The following is a 17,593-nucleotide window of genomic DNA, read 5'->3' as shown; positions in this document are numbered from 1 at the left end:
ATCTTAGCAGGTAGTATGTACATTTTATTGTGAATGTTGATGACAGGTCTTGGTAGGTATTGCACACTATTTCCTTACACACTAAAACACACTCTCACTTGGGCATGCCAAACTGTCACTGAGGACAATTAGAGCTGCTTCTATTCGTAAAATAATATTTGGGTATAGACCACACTTTGTTTTTAGCTTACTATGGAAAGCCACTATGTGAGCACATATTTGTCAACTATTTTATAATGCAGATACATTAGGAATGAATTCAGATTCCACACGTGACTTTATTTGGGGCCTTCTGAATTCTTGACTATATTATACTAAAGTGGGATCCAACTAATCTAATGTTAACCATTTCAAGTTGTACAAACTATAAGCTAGTGCAACTAGGATCCCACTCAAACCAGAAAAATAAAGGTACTTCTAGAGGATATAATTCTAGAATACCTACCTAGGAACAAGAAACTCAGGAGATTTCTGGTGTGTGTTGATGATACTAGGTCAATGCAGGTGATCAACAATCCAGCTGGAGAAGATTATTTGCTGGTTCTGTTACAAGAAGGAACTGATTGGAAATGCAAAGATCAAGGTCATCTGCAATGACCATGAGACTGTGGACTTTAAAATATTAAAATAAGTAAGTGGTTGCTCAGGTGTCTGCTTGGCAGAATCATATGTGAGACTACCATGAAGAGCAAAGAGGCCCCAAAGAACTGACTCTTTTTTTAGGATGACCTCCTCAGTGTACAAGAACTATCCATACTGATATGCAGGAAGTTGAGCAAGTGAGGTAGAAAGCTAGTATGAATAATGGTCAACTGGTCTCACAGAACAGGGATAACTGGATACTGGTCTCAAACATAAAAAATTTACATTCTTGGGCTGCCCAGGAGGAAAACAGGCATTGCCCAAGCCTGCTGGGATGGATGCAGGAAAGACAGTGCTCAGCTGGCAAGTGACAAGAAAGGCTTCTATAAGAAGATAGGCAGCAAAAGTACATCTAAAAAAAACGTGGACCCATTGCTCAATGAGGTGAGGAATCTAGTGATAAAGGATACGGAAAGACTGAGGTACTCTGTATTTACAGGCAATATTTATCCTCAGGCATCTCAGGTCCTTGAGCCTAGCAGGGGGGTCTTGAGAGAGGGAAGAATAAGCCACACTACTGGAAGCTAGAGTGCTTCAACAAGTTGGACATTCACAAGTACATGAATTCATATAGACCTGTCTAATATCATTGAGTAGCCACCTTCTGTCATCTTCAAAAGGTAATGGTGTTTATGGGAGCTCCCTGATGGCTGCAGAGAAAGAAACATACGACACATCTTCAAACAGGACAAGAAGGAGGGTCAGCTTCACCTTATGCTCTTGGAATATTACGGGACAAATCATCCTGGAAACTCTTTCCAATCACTTGAAGAGTAATTTGGAACAACCATCTTGGCTTTGCCAAGGGTAAATCATGTCTGACCATGCTTGATTACCTTCTATAGTAAGATTATTGGCTTAGTAGGAGTTGAAAGAGTAATGACCACTAATTACCTTAACAAGGCCTCTAGAATGGTCTCCCATAATAACTTTATAGCCAAAGTGGTGATACATGGTGAGGATAAGAGGACTATTGAGAGGAAAATTGGCTCAAATGATTCTGATCAGCAGCATAATGCTGAGGTGGTGGTGGGTTAATTATGCCACCCCTCAAGGATCAAGACTGGGGGAAATTCTGTTAATGACCTGAATGATGGGATGAACTATACCTTCAGCAGCTCTGCAAACGACAGCAACTTGTAGGAAGAACAGTCAATAACCTGGAGGGCAGAACTGCTATTCAGGGGGACCTTGACAAGCTGGAGAAATGGGCTGAAAGGGAACTTGTGACATTCATTAGAGATATCTGGGATGAAATAACCCCATGCAGCAGTATGAGTTGCATGAGGGCCAAATGGGGAGAAAGCACATTTGCAGAAAGTACCTGGGGCTCCTGCTAGAAAACAAATTGAACATGAATCAGCAGTGTGGCCTCACAGCAGAGAAAGTCAACTGCATCCTGAGCTGTATTAGTAGGTGTGCAGTCAGCAGGCTGACGGAAATGATTTTTCTTCTCTTATGACACCATATTTCGAGTGTTATATCAAGTCCTGTGCTCCCCAATACTCAAAAGCCATTGGCATACTGCAGCAGCTCCAGCAGAGGAACCCCAAAATAGGTAGCGGTCCAAAGCACAAGACATGTGAGAAGAGGCTGAGTGAACTGGGTTTGCTTTGCTTGAAAGAGAGAAACCTAAGGGGAGATCTTAACACTGGTTTCAACTACCTATCGAGAAGGAGCAGGAAAGGTGGAGCCTACTCTTCTCAGAGGTGCACAGCGGTAGTTCAAAAGGCAAAAGACACAAGCTGTAACATGGGAAGTACCAGTCACATATAAGGAAAAAGATTCTTACTGAGGATGGTTAAACACCAGAAGAGGTTGCCAAGAGAGACTGTGGAATACCCATCCCTAGAGACATTCAACACTCACCTGGACATGGCCTTGAACAAACTGACCTAAGTAGACCTGCTTTGAGTAGGGAACTGGACAATGTAGTCCCCAGATGCCCATTTGAACCTCTATTATTGGATAGTTCTACAATTCTGTATTTAGGTTCCATGTTCAATACTAGATGCATGCAAAAAAGTGAAAACCACTTGCTATATCCTGCTTCGTATCACAAACCTATTCAATGAAATGGATGCACTTTCTAATGAAAAAATAGCTTCTGTTACTTTACCAGATTGCTGGGATTTTTAAATGTTTGTTACAGTGAAGTTAGGTTATTTTTACATTTCAGAATAAAACTTATTAACTGAAATGCAGATTCTTTATCTTAATTTTCTGAAGTACTCTGTAAATTGTAAAATGTAGATTACTGAAAAAGCTATTGTTTATTTATTTATTACTTAATATCTTCTTCAGAATGTATCTTCAGACTGAATTATATCAATCAAAATTATATATATCAACAAGATTAAAACCTCTTAAGCCATCACAGACATCAAAGTAACAGGTATCTGCCATTCTTAATGCAGATAAAACTTTGAGTGGGATGAGACACTTCATCACTGTGTTCCTTAGATTTTTGCTAGTGGCAGAACAAAAAGCACAAGTTTGGAATTCAGATTCTGTTCCAAGCATGCTGTTCATCTCTGAATTGACACATTTCTTTTATTTGAAGTTCTCTAAATAAGAAAGTTAGCCTGTGGCAGGCACCTGAAATGGAAATTTTTTAGACTACATAAAAAGAAGTTAACAAATTTATAAGCATCAGGAAATGGAGTACTGAATAGGAAGTTTTAGACAAAAAATAATTTAACAATGCTACCACATACACTTGTAATACCATGCCTTCTTCAGTTTTCCTGAAGATATTCCAGGTCACCTCACTGCTCAGAGGATAAAGAATATTTTAGGGTTTCAAGCTTACTCCAGCTAAACCACTGAAGCCATTTGATTAAATGGCAAGAGCCACTCAGCCAGAACAAAAGTTGTCTATTACAACACTCCTTGGAAAGAGGCTGAAAAGAGTAACATATTTATAGGAATCAGGGAAATATTTGGAGATTAAATCACACAACAGACAAGGACAAAACAGAAAAGGACTGGAAGGAAAGGTAAAAGTGTAAAGAAGTATCAGCAACGTTTAGTAAAGGTGTTTCTTGGCTGAATCTGATAAAGGGTTCCTCTGTTTCAAAGTGCAGTATATTATACAGTACTTTTTACAATACTCTGAACAAGTTATTCCAGAGACTCAGGAAACAAATATTCAGCTTATCAAAAAGTTTTATTAACCAGCTAGTAAATTACATAGTACTTCAGATGTAAGTTTGTAGCATATTACTATATCCATAGTCATGAACAATAACCAAAAATATTAAAGCCAAATGTTAATATCTTAGTGATTACAATATGTAGAGCCTGATCCAAATTTTAGTGGAAGTAATTTTGTTGACTGTTGCAGGCACAGATCAGATAATTCTTGCACTACAGCAATGATCAGAAGAGTTCATGATTCATTTGGCCAAATATTATTCTTCCTGATGTTTCTAAGTAGCTGACCAGTTAGTGTGATCAACAATATCTAAGAAAGAAAAAAAAAAAAAGAAAAGAAAAAGAAAAAGAAAAAGGTGAGTTATAAACAATAAAGAAAGGATTGATACTCACTCATGACTGAATTGATCCCACTGTTAACCTGGCTCCTTGTGGATAGCAATGCAGAAGGATATAAAAAGCAGAATAATCAGTACATGTGCCTGAAGACACAAGTTGAATTCTCTGCTCTGGCATAGGTTTGCTGTATGACGTCCAGCAAGTCACTTGGGCCCACATCCACAGAAGTATCTTGAAGTCAATTTCAGGTGGCACATAATTCAGTTAAGTGTTAAGTGTTTCAGTGCCCTGTGAATCTTGTTCTTAACCTCTTGAATGGGGATAACAGGTCTTTCCCGCCTGGCAGGAAGGTGTCGATAGCACATCAAAAAATGTGAGACATTCATGTACTGTGCTAGTGTGGATTAGGTGAGTATGAATAACAAACATTTTCACTACCGAACTGGTCCACTCCATAGCCAGAACATTTTTACTACACACCTCCATGGGAAGGTATTACATATGGCAGAGGTAATACAGGTCATACTTTTAATTCTCTGAGTAAACATGAACTAATCTCATTTTCAACCTCATGATTTTATCAATGCCTTATCAAAATGTCTTATTAAAATTATCAAATTTATGAAATTTATCAAATTTATTTTTATTTAATTTATTTAAAACATTATCAAATGTCTTATCAAAAATCTTTCTGCCTGCTTGATGATACTCAAACTTCAGGGTGTCCCTGGAGTGAACAATCAGTTCTTTTTGCCATTATTCATATCATTCTGGTTTGATATTGAAAGCTTTATTCCTTTTTACCCATTAAAATTTTCTCATACGTATGGGGGGAGGGGTTTCATGATTTTGTATTGTTTGATTTAGCATATTCATGAACTAGGTTGTGTATAAATAGAGGACAAAAGAGGTCTTTTGCTCTACAGATTTTACTTCCTTTTTAACTGCTTCCTATCCTTGTAATGCCATTTGCTTTCACAAATCAGGTCAAACATTTTATTCGACAAACTTTGGACACCAACGTCTGTAATGGTGCTTGAATATTTAGGAATTTGTTGGTAAAAAGTGTTTGATCTTACTTCTAATTAAAATTGATGGAAAGCTCTACAAAATTTTGGAGAGTGTGTCAAAGCCAAACGGCAATGAACTGATTTTTAATGCCAGTAGAATATCAGTATTTTGTGGGTTTTTTGCTTAAAAGTACTCTTACCTGTGTAATTAGCAGGCTGATAGAAATTGCAGTTAAGATGAAAATGTTGTTTTCAAACCATTTATTTAGGTGTTCTTCACATCCCTAAACAAGTGCAGATGAACAGATTTCAAGAAAAATAATTTCAGCTTTTGAATTCATATTGCATTTTCCTAAGAACACGCTTTTAAAATATATAGAACTTCCTGCATGTTATGACGGGTTCTGATATTTACTTGCCAGAAACCAGATACATTGGTAATGTGTACTGCTGAGAGCTAGCTATAACATTTTCTAAATTATCTGAACTAAACAGATTGTTCTTAAGTAAATCTGACATTTTTGTATGGAAATGTTCCAGAGTTTGTGACTTAATCAAAAGGAAATTTGCTTTTCTGTGAGTATAACTGAGGGATTACCTTAGAAGTAAATCCTTGAAAGAATATTTTCAAGATTTCACTGATTCTCATGCATTATGCATCCTGAAATTTATGTGCATATTTTCCAGATTACAGTCTATGCTTATTATATTGCTTTTTAAAATAAATTAGAAACTAATACAAAGCTCAAAATAGCTATAAATATAATAAAACATACAAATTAAGGCTTTCTATACTTTAAAGTGATCACAGAATCACAGAATGTTAGGGATTGGAAGGGACCTCAAAAGATCATCAAGTCCAATCCCCCTGCCAGAGCAGGAACACCTAGATGAGGTTACACAGGAATGTGTCCAGGTGGGATTTGAATGTCTCCAGAGCAGGAGACTCCACAATCCCTCTGGGCAGCCTGTTCCAGTGCTCTGTTCTCCTTACTGAAAAGAAGTTTCTCCTCAAATTTAAGTGGAACCTCTTGTGTTCCAGTTTGAACCCATTACCCCTGTCCTACCGTTGGTTGTCACCAAGAAGAGCCTGGCTCCATCCTCATGACACTCACCCTTTATATATTTGTAAACATTAATAAGGTCACCCCTCAGTCTCCTCTTCTCCAAGCTAAAGACACCCAGCTCCCTCAGCCTTTCCTCATAAGGGAGATGTTCCATTCCCTTAATCATCTTTGTTGCCCTGCGTTGGACTCTCTCCAGCAGTCTCCTGTCCTTCTTGAACTGAGGGGCCCAGAACTGGACACAATATTTCAGATGCGGTTTCACCAGAGCATAGTGGAGGAGGAGGAGAACATCTCTCGACCTACTAACCACCCCCCCTCTAATACACCCCAGGATGCCATTGGCCTTCTTGGCCACAAGGGCACAGTGCTGGCTCATGGTTATCCTGCTGTCCACCAGAAACCCCAGGTCCTTTTCCCCTACACTGCTCTCTAATAGGTCATTCCACAATTTATACTGGAACCTGGGGTTGTTCCTACCCAGATGCAATATTCTACATTTTCCCTCGTTATATTTCATTAAATTTTTCCCAGCCCAACTCTCCAGCCTGTCCAGGTCTCGCTGGATGGCAGCACAGCATTCTGGTGTGTCAGGCACTCCTCTCAGCTTGGTGTCATCAGCAAACTTGCTGATAGTACACTCTATTCCCTCATCCAAATCATTGACGAATAATACCAGCCCCAGTACTAACGCCTGAGGCACTCCACTAGATACAGGCCTCCAACTAGACTCTGCCCCACTGACCACGACTATCTGGCTTCTTTCCTTCAGCCAGTTCACAGTCCACCTCACTACCTGATCGTCCAGACTGCACTCCCTCAGTTTAGCTGCAAGGATGCTGTGGGAAACTGTGTCAAATGCTTTATTGAAGTCAAGGTAGACCACATCCACAGCTCTGCCATCATCTATCCACCTTGTTATGTCCTCATAAAAGGCTATGAGGTTGGTCAAACATGCCTTCCTCTTGGTGAAGCCATGTTGACTGACCTTAATGACCCTCTTATCCTTGATATGCCTTGAGATGGCGCCAAGGATAAGATGTTCCATCACCTTTCCAGGGATGGAGTTGAAGCTGACTGGTCTATAGTTACCTGGGTCCTACTTCTTGCCCTTTTTGAAGACTGGAGTGACATTTGCTTTCCTCCAGTCCTTAGGCACCTCTCCCGTTTCCCAAGACTTGGCAAAGATGATGGAGAGTGGTCCAGCAATGACCTCAGCCAGCTCCCTCAGCACCCATGCATGCATCCCATATGGACCCATTGATTTATGGATGTCCAGATTGCTTAACTGGTCCCTAACCCAGTCCTCATCAACCAAGGCAAACTGCTCCATTGTCCTGATTTCCTCTGGGGCCTCAGGGGTACAAGGCTCCTCAGGACAGCCTCCAGCAGAGTCGACAGAGACAAAGAAGGCATTCAGTAATTCTGCCTTCTCTGTATCTTGTGTCACCAGGGCACCCACTTCGTTCATCAGTGGGCCTACATTGCCTCTGGTCTCAGTTTTATCTGCCACGTATTGGAAAAAGCTCTTCCTGTTGTCCTTGACCCCTCTTCGCCAGGTTTAATTCTAAGGAGGCCTTAGCTTTCCTAGTTGCCTCCCTACACCTTCTGACAACAGCCTTATATTCCCCCCAAGTGGCCAGGCCCTCCTTCCATGATGTATAAACTCTCCTCTTCCACTTGAGCTTACCCAGCAGTTCTCTGTTTAACCACACAGGGTTATTGAGCTTGGAAGAAGCAGTCCCTGAACACTAACCAACTGTCTTGGGCCCTTTTACCTTCAAACAGCCTTGTCCATGGAATTTCCCCTAGCAATTGCTTGAAAAGGCCGAAGTTTGCCCTGCTGAAGTCCAGGGTTGCAATTCTGCTTGCTATTCTGTTCCTGCTACACAAGATCCTGAACTCCACCATTCATTGGTCGCTGCAACCAAGGCAGCCCTCAACCTTTACTGCTTCAACCAGACCCTCCTTGTTAGTGAGGATGAGGTCCAGCAGTACACCTCTCCTAGTCGGCTCCTCCACCATTTGCATCAGAAGGTTATTGTCAACGCACTTGGAGGAAACTCCTAGACTGCAGCTGGCTGGCTGAGTAGTCCTTCCAGCAAACACCAGGGAAGTTAAAATCCTCCACAACAACCAGGGCCTGTGACTGTGAGGCTGCTCTCAGCTGTCTGTAGAAGGCTTCATCAACTTCTTCACCCTGATCTGGTGGCCTGTAATAGACACCCACAACAGTATCACCCCTGCCAGCCTGCCCCTTAATTCTCACCCATAGACTCTCAACTCGCCCCTCATTCGTGCCTGGACAATACTCAATACATTGTAGTTGCTCTCTCACTTAAAGAGCAACTCCATCACCACAACTAGCTAGCCTGTCTTTCCTGAAGAGGACATAGCCATCCATGACCTCATTCCAGTCATGTGAGCTGTTCCACCATGTCTCTGTAATTGCCACCAGATCATAATCTCCTGCCCAAACACAGGTTTCTAACTCCTCTTGCTTATTCCCCATGCTGCACGCATTGGTGTACAGGCATTTCAGAGAGCGAGCTGAGCACACCGATGTCACCCTTGGGGTATGGGAGGCCTCCCAGTCTTCATCAGTTCTAGACTGCTGCCCCACTGATGCAAGCCCAGCTGCAACCCCAACCCCCTTCGAGCCTAGTTTCAAGCTCTCCAAATTAGCCCTGCTAATTTCTGTCCCAGCATCCTTTTGCCCCTGCAAGATAAACCTTTCCCGCATATCACTGTTTGGACTGGTGTCCTGTAAAACCAGCCATTATCGAAGAATCTAAAGCCTTGCCTGTAGCACCAGTCTTGTAGCCAATTGTTCATAGACTGAATTTTTCTATTCCACCTCATGTCATCACCCAAAACTGGAAGGAGGGAAGAGAAAATCACTTGAGCCCCAGACTCTTTTACCATCTGTCCCAAGGCCTTGAAAAAGTGATGTTTTAATAATGACAAGGGTTTGCTGAAACAGGGAACAATTCCAAACTGATGAGTGAAAGAAGACAACACCAGATGTCATTTGACAGCATCCTTTCTATTATTTACTGTCCTCCATTGCCAAGATACAGCCTTTGTCCATTGAATTTTTATTCTCATTGGATAATCCTATTAACATTGGAGGGTTTACAGAAGAAAATAATGTTTCAGTTTGCTCCAGTTTCTTATTATCAGGTGATGATATCTGATGGTTCTATGTAAACTGGTCCTTTGACATGAAGACATATAAATGCTAACATGAACTGGTCTCAAGAAATACATCTCGTATTTTCATGCTTTGCTCATTCCTCTCATCCTGTGAGGTATTGGAGATGCTCTAGAAACAGATAATACAAACAGATGGAGACTTTGCTGACATTCTCTAAGTAATCAATAGTAATTACAAGTGGAAAATGTATTGTATACTTTCTATATAGTGTCACTTTGCATTGTCATTGATTTGCATGGCATAGATTTCTGAATGCCAAGATGCTTACTACTTAAACTACTACTAATGTCCCTGGGATATTGATCTGTAATAGGCACAACTCCTGTTTTCTTGGAGTACCCTTATTTTAGAACTGCCTACATGACTGACACCTAATGAGTAAAAACCTAGAATTCAGAGTGAACCAAGACAAAACAATAAATATCATTAATATTTTGGAATTTGTAAGCAAAGTCTTGATGGAAAACATATTTTGTATATTTTTTCTGAAGTCCACTTAGTAGCAAAAGTTACATTCTTCACGACAAGTTTTTTCTTACCATACTGTATGTTGAATCCCTTGAGACATTACAAAACCATTTCTTCAGACCAGATTTTGTGCATGAACATGGGATCTGAGTACTATTTTCCTTGTTTTTATTCCTTTCCCACTGTGTGATGTTGTATCTCCCACAGCATTCCATCTAGAATAGAAATCCTGTCACTTGGTAACTCTAACACATATAAAGACTGTCACACAGAGGAACTTTGAGCCCAATGAGTGCAAGCTATCAGTTAGCTGATTAAATAAGCTAGAGAGCTTCCTTCTGTATTCAGTAGAGAGGGGTTTCTGGAGAGGATGATTCACCCTTGTATATGCATCATTTCCCATGGTATGCACTGGATAGTACATATTTAAGAACAATATGGTCTTAAAAATACACTTTTGAAAGGAACTTTCTTTTAGACTCTAAATTATTATAGAACAGATGTAAATAGAAAAAAAAAAAAAAAAAAAGAAAAAATTACAAACCCAGATTAAAGCAAAAAATTTTGATTACCACCCTTAACCTTCCAAAGTAATTTCAGGGTAGAAATTGTGTTTAAGCTGTAAGCTATACTAAGAACATGTTCACTGTGAAGCATAACAAAAAGAAGCAATCAAGCAAGACATTATTGGAAACACCATAATGAATGTTGTTTCATAATGAATGCAGTAAATGGGGACAGATTTTATATAAAACATGTCGTAATACATAAAAATAAAAACAGAGATACTGTTTTACTCTGATCTAGGAACCTAAATAAGGACCAGATTTTTGAAAACTTTTAGTTATTCCTTTGTTACTTCTAACATCACATTTGCAAAAATACTCTACTCTTAGCAAGGAGAGATCTTTAGAAAGTCTCCCTATTCCAGCTTGTCTTTTACCAGGAATTGATCTCTTCTCAACACATAGCTCAAACTTCAAGCACTAAGCAAATACTGTGCCCTGTTCAAATGGATTGTCAGCTAACACTACCTGGTAATCTATTTCAATACCAGTAACGTGAAAACAGACCAAACCACCAGGCAGCTTGGAGAACAGAATTCTTGTTATGTAGGAAATTCAAGCAGTAATTTCAGAAATCTGTGGGTTTTTTTTGTTTTGTTTTGGGTTTGTTTGTTTCTTTTTGTGGGACAAAATGTCTGCCATATTCTGGCTTAGACATGCTAAACAAAAGCATCTCCTCATCTCCTTTTGGTGTTTTGAAGAGTCAATCCAAAATATACTGCTTAGCTTAGATAGCAGTATATTAGCTAAATTAGATAACTTAGCCAAAACTGTCCTTTCTCTGTAAAAACATTCAATTTCAACAACACTGTAAGTCAAAAAAATTACCAGCTTTAAATTTTACCAAGAATATATAAAAATCTAGTTGTTCTCTAATACTATTCACTTTCTTAGGCTTTTTATTTTTCTCATGGCAGATCCTGATCATACTGTAAAGAGTAGGAAGCATGTAACACAAGAGCTGAGGATGGCAGTATTTAATTCAAAAAATGTGATTACAGTTCACCTTGGTGGATTCAATACCATTTTATCTTGTTTAGGTACCAACAGCAACTTTGACATCTTCCACAATTTAAACATGCCCATCAGGGTAGGTGGTGGGTAGGTAACTTTGCTGAAATCTGTGCTCCCATAGCATTTCCATGAAACTGAGTTCAAGTACACGAGCACATAGTCTAGCCACACCATTGACATAATGAGGTCACCGTTAATCACTACAGAAATCATGAATGCAATGAGAGAAGACTGGATTTCCAAAGAGCTGATTTTAAATATACATCACAAATGCATTAGTAATCTTGAGTCTAGACATCTATGAGTTATCTGGAATCATATATTATCTTCAACATTTGTCAAGAACTATATAGCTCACCTCTTCAAGAAGTCATATTGAGGGACTCACAGATGTTCTACAAAAGCATATTAAATCATATTAAACTGTTAAGCTGTACTGTTTGTAATTAAAAGGTCAGAGTGTAGAATTAATTTGAAGGGATAGCAAGACATTGGTCAAAAACATTGTTAACAACTTCCAAAATAATTGATTCCATGCAAATGTTTTAAAGGACTTTTCTGAAAAATGAAACAAATTACATGCTGCCAGGCCACAAAAATTTTTATTATTAATAACTGTATGTGCTGAAAGTATTGATTTGAAAACTAATTTGAGGCTTTAAGCATTATTTCTGAGAGAATATCAGTGCATTACCTATTCAAATGCTCTCACCATAGAAGCTCTGCTTTTACCTCATACTATCTCTGTCCATGGTTCAGATCAGTTTCAAGATCTAAGCAGACCAAGTGCTTTATGATATTTAGCACTGTCAAAGATGTTAGGAAATCCACTGTTTTTTTCAGCTGCAGTAAACTTCAGTGATCAGAACTGCGCGCTCCGATATATATATTGACAAGTCCTTCAACAGCCTAATCTAATCCATAATGATCCATATAACAGCAAGGAAACTGCCCAGTTACCTCAGATATTAGCAGTGGACCTTGAAAAATTAATCCTTTAGTAAAGGAACTGGGTTTTTTTAAGTAAGCTCTGATTGGTATATACATTTTTTAACTGACGTAGTATTTCTGATGGCGATATTTTGCAGGTTTTTATTTTCCTTACCTTGTGCTGCACAGCATTCAGAATGTTCCACACAGCTTCCTGTTCAGCCAGACTCTCATTCCCATATTCAGAAATTACTTCATCAATTCTGTTGTTCCATTGATTGTGGACCTGTTCATAAATATTTATAGCATTTGGTAGATGCATATTGATAAGTGTGGATGGATAGTGCAATCCTTGATCTTTTATTGATATTCAGGTTTCTTCAGGGGTTACTTGAAAGCAGCAGCATTCTAATCAATTTGCCAAATATGATATAAGACATGTCATAGCCATTGCACTAGTGGGAAAGTTGAAATCAAAAGGGGAATATAAATGAAGTGACCCAAAATCATATGCATAGGACAGGCAGACACAAGGTGATTAGCCCAATGGAGCTCAAAGAACCACGTAACATGATTTAGACACACATGATCTGTCCTGAAATACTAAATCCTACCTCTCACACTTATTTTTAAAAAGCACAGCACATATAATAATAAGCACAAACCCATAATTAATTCTACACCTAGCGTGATACAAACTTGTCTGAGTACCATAGAGCCTGGCTGGGACATATACTGCTTTGGGCTACAGGAGCTAGCAGTTCATGTTGGCCCTAGATCAGGCATTTTTGCAGAGGCTGTTAAAATACGCCTTCAACAGTAATTAAAGTGGACAAGCTGATCACAAAGAATGTGGTTATAGAGAATGTAGCAGGGAATACATTCAGAGGGGAACTCCTGGGCCACTGAACAGTTTCATTACAAAACAAGAAAAAAAATGAGGCTTCTCTAACTCATTTCCCTTGCTACAGCCATCCTAAAAACAAAATTCAAAAGCTTGCACAGTGAATGATAATGGTACCATCATTTATTATACTTCAGCAACGCTTAGTTAAGGTTGAGATCAAGTGCAATTACAGTTGATATCAAATAAATTTAACTGCAATCTTTCAACCAATTTTCCTAGCACAAATAGCTGACTCCAGAATGCATCAATCCTGACAGTTCAAATCTTTCAATATGTAAAACCATCATATAAAACAGGGAGGACTGCATCACTAAAAATTAACATTTAATGAAGAAATCCTGATGATACAGATTCACTTCGATGAAGTAAAACTAATTTATTTGTGCTCTACCCTGCCTGAAAAGCAGCAGGACTTGGAGAACTGTATGAACCTCATGAGACCAGTATCAATGGGAGCTTTTCTCAAATCATAGATTTTGGAATTATGGAACAGAGAAGTGGCTGGACCACTATGGATTCAGCACAGATTACCTTTCATATAATACTGTGAGGATTGCTCAAGCTATTGGAGCTGCTTTATGTTGAAAAAAAACCCAACTGAATAAAGCTTCAAAACAGTACAGTTACTAGTGATAACAGCAACGCTGGTATTTATTGTTGCTTCCTGATATTAAAAGCTAAGATAGATCTGTACTGAGACCTAAAATATGGGTTCAAACAACAAAATTCGTAATTCATTAGTCCATTTTGCATCCATGATACCAATGACTCCTGCTATTATTTGCACAGAGAACTACTGTTATCACCTGCTAGCAGACCCAGGTTAGCATCTAATACTTTTTCCTCCCTCTACTGATGTCCAGGAAAGAGGGCCCTTCAGTGTCATCCCTCAAAAGGGAATAAAGCTGCCCCTTACACTGTTGATTCCACATTCTTGAATGGGAATGGTATGCTTTGTTGCAGAGAATAAACTGGAAATATATTCCCATGTACTCCCCTTTACAACTACTGAACCATGCTGAAATCCTTAAATTAAGTTTTCCACATCTTCTGCTATGCCCATATGACATGTAGAATACTCAAGTTCAAAGAAATGGTGATGCAGCATACAGTGAGAACTATTATTTTTTTTTTTAAATAACAGCAAAAAGTATCTTGAAAGTATCAGCAGCCTCACATAATTTATTAACATACCTCCTCTTTCTTCACAAATATCAGCACCAATATTGCCATCTGAGTTACAAACACCAGGATTTGAAAACTCATATGCTGAAAAAAAATATATATTGAACAAGTGAACAATGCAATAAAAAAATCCAGAAGCTCATGTATGATCCTTCATGACTAATATTTAGGGTTATTCCAATAAAAGTAAGAAATATTTTTCTCCTGGAAACCCTCAGTGGCATCACAGTCTAAGAGGCAGGCTTCAGGCAAAGCACAACTCACTGTTTTGGGCTTAAAGACAAAGCCATAATGTTACCAGAAGTGAAGAACAAAAGCTGTTGTTAAGCAGCTGTTCTCCACTGAACAAAACTCTCATTTCATTATTTCCTGTTTGAATTATCATTGAACCTAAGTCTCATACATAGTTGATTTTGTTCATTTTCAGTGAGACCAAATTTTCACTCACAGTATCTAGATACTGTGGTACTAGATACTTCCATGGAAGATGGAAACGAACAAGATTCCAGGTTATAGCACCTGGGCTTCTCTTACTGCTGTGCCAAATGATATTTGTAGTGCTTAACAAATGATTCAGTAGAATGGTCTCTGCTTCAGCCTTCATATAGTCTAAACCAGATTGCTCAAAAAATGCTACAATAAACAAAAGAGAAAGGAAAAATGCAATCAAAGTGATCATAGGAATGTATAGTTACAGTGTAATTTTTCAGAAATAAAGTGTTCTTCCCTTAAAAAGCAGGAATTGTATATAAATACGGAGTCTCTAGGTAGGTCTACAATTGTTAACAACTTTTTAATCATATTCACCTTTTCAATACTGTAGCCACCCTGTAGCTACCTATGCCTTCAACCTGCAGTATTTTGGGGCAGGCTTTTCTTTATTTCTTCAGCACATACTAAGAGGACAGTAGTTACTCTGCATAGTTTCAATTCTAAATTAATTCAAAAACACCTAAGATAATAAACACAGTGGTTAAAATCCTTAACGCATCAAAATGCAAGTGTTTTGTCTTGAAAATATTCATGTAGTGATATAGAAGGATCTTCAGTTTTGTTTAGATTTCATTTAAATCAGAACTTAATTTGAAAATAACTTTCTATCAGCAGTTTTGTGAAGCACCGTGTTTCCACTTTTTTTTGTGAAAAACACAACATCAAGACAGGATCACAGTTGTCATGCACAGAAAATGCTCTTTCATTTACAAGCAAGCTGGAGTCTGATTTACACTTACAGTAACAAGTAGACGTTTGATTTCCAAAACACTTCCAAGGAATCCCAAGGCTGATGTAAAGGTAATAGCAGATCCAATTCCAAGTAATATACAAGAAATATATTGCACTAGCTGATTCTTGCCTGAAGAAACTGTAACACAGTGCAATTCATACTGTCACTTCTCTCTTTTTTGAGATTTCAACTTACAAAACTTATTACAGAAAAATAATGAAATCTTTGCAATGTCATTACTGAAAGGATGTAAATAGTAGAATGATAAAAGGGTATTATTATTACTTATGCTATCTATAGTCACAGAAATAAAAAATATATATTTTCATAAATTCAGGGTATGATAACAAAATATGAGATGTAAACAGAATATACTCAAATATATACTCAAATTTACAGATTTTTTTCTGTTTGCCAAAGATCAGTACCACATGTACAAATCCTGTGTGGACACAGATGTAGTTTTCACTAAATCCAGACTCAGATTCAATGCTATCCTCCCTCTTTGTCACTGACCACTTTCCCCTTTCCACTTCAACCATTTTTGCCTAGATATGGAAAGCAGCAGGGCTTGTCCTTACTTCCATCTCAGATGTTTCATCCCAGAAATGCTGTATTGGATGGTTCCCATCATTTGGGAACTGATGCTCCCTAGCATAGCCAAGGCAGACAACTCTATAAGAGCACCACTGTTGTTATGCGACCCAAAACTTACTTCCCCATGAAACAAGTTGAGAGACACTCTGGGAAAAAAGGAATATCTACATGGAGAGGCTCAAGATCCAACTTGTGTTCATTCTACCCAAATATCCACCTAAAGGATCCATAATCTTGTCAAAAGCAGTCTGGTAAATTATATAAAGATACAAATTGTATAAAGATATCACATAAAGATAAGATCAATAGAGCTTATTTCTATTTCAGTGATTCATCTATAAAGAAATGGTGTAGATTATAATAATATATAACTTGTAGGTATACTGATTTATGTTTTACCCTATTTTGATAATCATACTGTCTAATGATGGAAAATACACACAATAGAAAAAAATAACTTATACATTTCAATCCAATACTGCCACCTTGTGAAAAAAAACTAAAATCTATCAGTGTTTATGTTGTAATCATTTGAAACAAAAGAAAAATCCTATTTGTACTCACATAACACACTAAAGAAATTGCTTCTGTCAAATAAAAGCCACAGGCCAAATATCAGAAGCATAAGACCCAGAGCCTGAGGGGGAGGAAAAAAAATTACTTTTGCAATTCAAAATATTTTTTAACAATTAATTTGAAACTGCTAAACAAGAAAACAAAATTCTTACCAAGAAAATTCCATTTAAGACAATTACATAGAACTTCTGTATTAGTATTTTATCTCTTATTTTCATTCTTGTGTTTTCAGTTTTGAACCACAGCTGAAAATATAATATATTCAGTTGAATTTGAAACATATAACTAAGCCTATCAATTACAATGTGATTTATTTTCTTCAGATGTTTTATAAATTTAAACAGCCACCTGATACATTGAATAAAAAAAAGCAGCAACAGCAGAAGCATCAAGATGATGTCTGGTCTCAAATGTCTGTAGTTATATTGTACATGTGTCTTTCTTTTTTTAGTTGTGTTGTTTTTTTTTTTCCTTAACTGCTAAAGACATTCAGAGGCAGCATGTATGAAGATTTATATTGCAGCAATGGCAAGAATTACATGGCCTTGAATACACTTGTCCTTATATTCTTTGGTACACTTACTTCACTAGTTATTAAGGATATCAACTGAAATGAAAAGGGAGAATCACAGTAAATATATAAGCCCCGCTTTGTCAACACAACCTGATTCAATTGCTGTTGAAAATAGCTGATACA

General features: G+C 38.0%; 1 protein-coding gene across 1 annotated transcript; it reads right to left on the bottom strand.

Annotated features, from left to right (window-relative positions):
• Positions 1-3,854: 3,854 nt before the first annotated feature.
• TSPAN19 (tetraspanin 19) lies at positions 3,855-17,114 on the bottom strand (the record flags this gene model as incomplete). The annotated part of the gene is made up of 8 exons (XM_080363958.1): positions 3,855-4,108; positions 5,348-5,431; positions 9,968-10,111; positions 12,582-12,692; positions 14,508-14,582; positions 15,731-15,861; positions 16,885-16,957; positions 17,049-17,114. The coding sequence occupies 8 exons, from the start codon at positions 17,112-17,114 to the stop codon at positions 4,034-4,036; spliced, it is 759 nt and encodes a 252-aa protein (XP_080220084.1). The 3' UTR covers positions 3,855-4,033.
• Positions 17,115-17,593: the final 479 nt, after the last annotated feature.

Source organism: Nesoenas mayeri (assembly GCF_963082525.1).
Source record: "Nesoenas mayeri genome assembly, chromosome: 1".
NCBI lineage: Eukaryota > Metazoa > Chordata > Aves > Columbiformes > Columbidae > Nesoenas > Nesoenas mayeri.
This window is presented reverse-complemented; position numbering and strand designations above follow the sequence as displayed.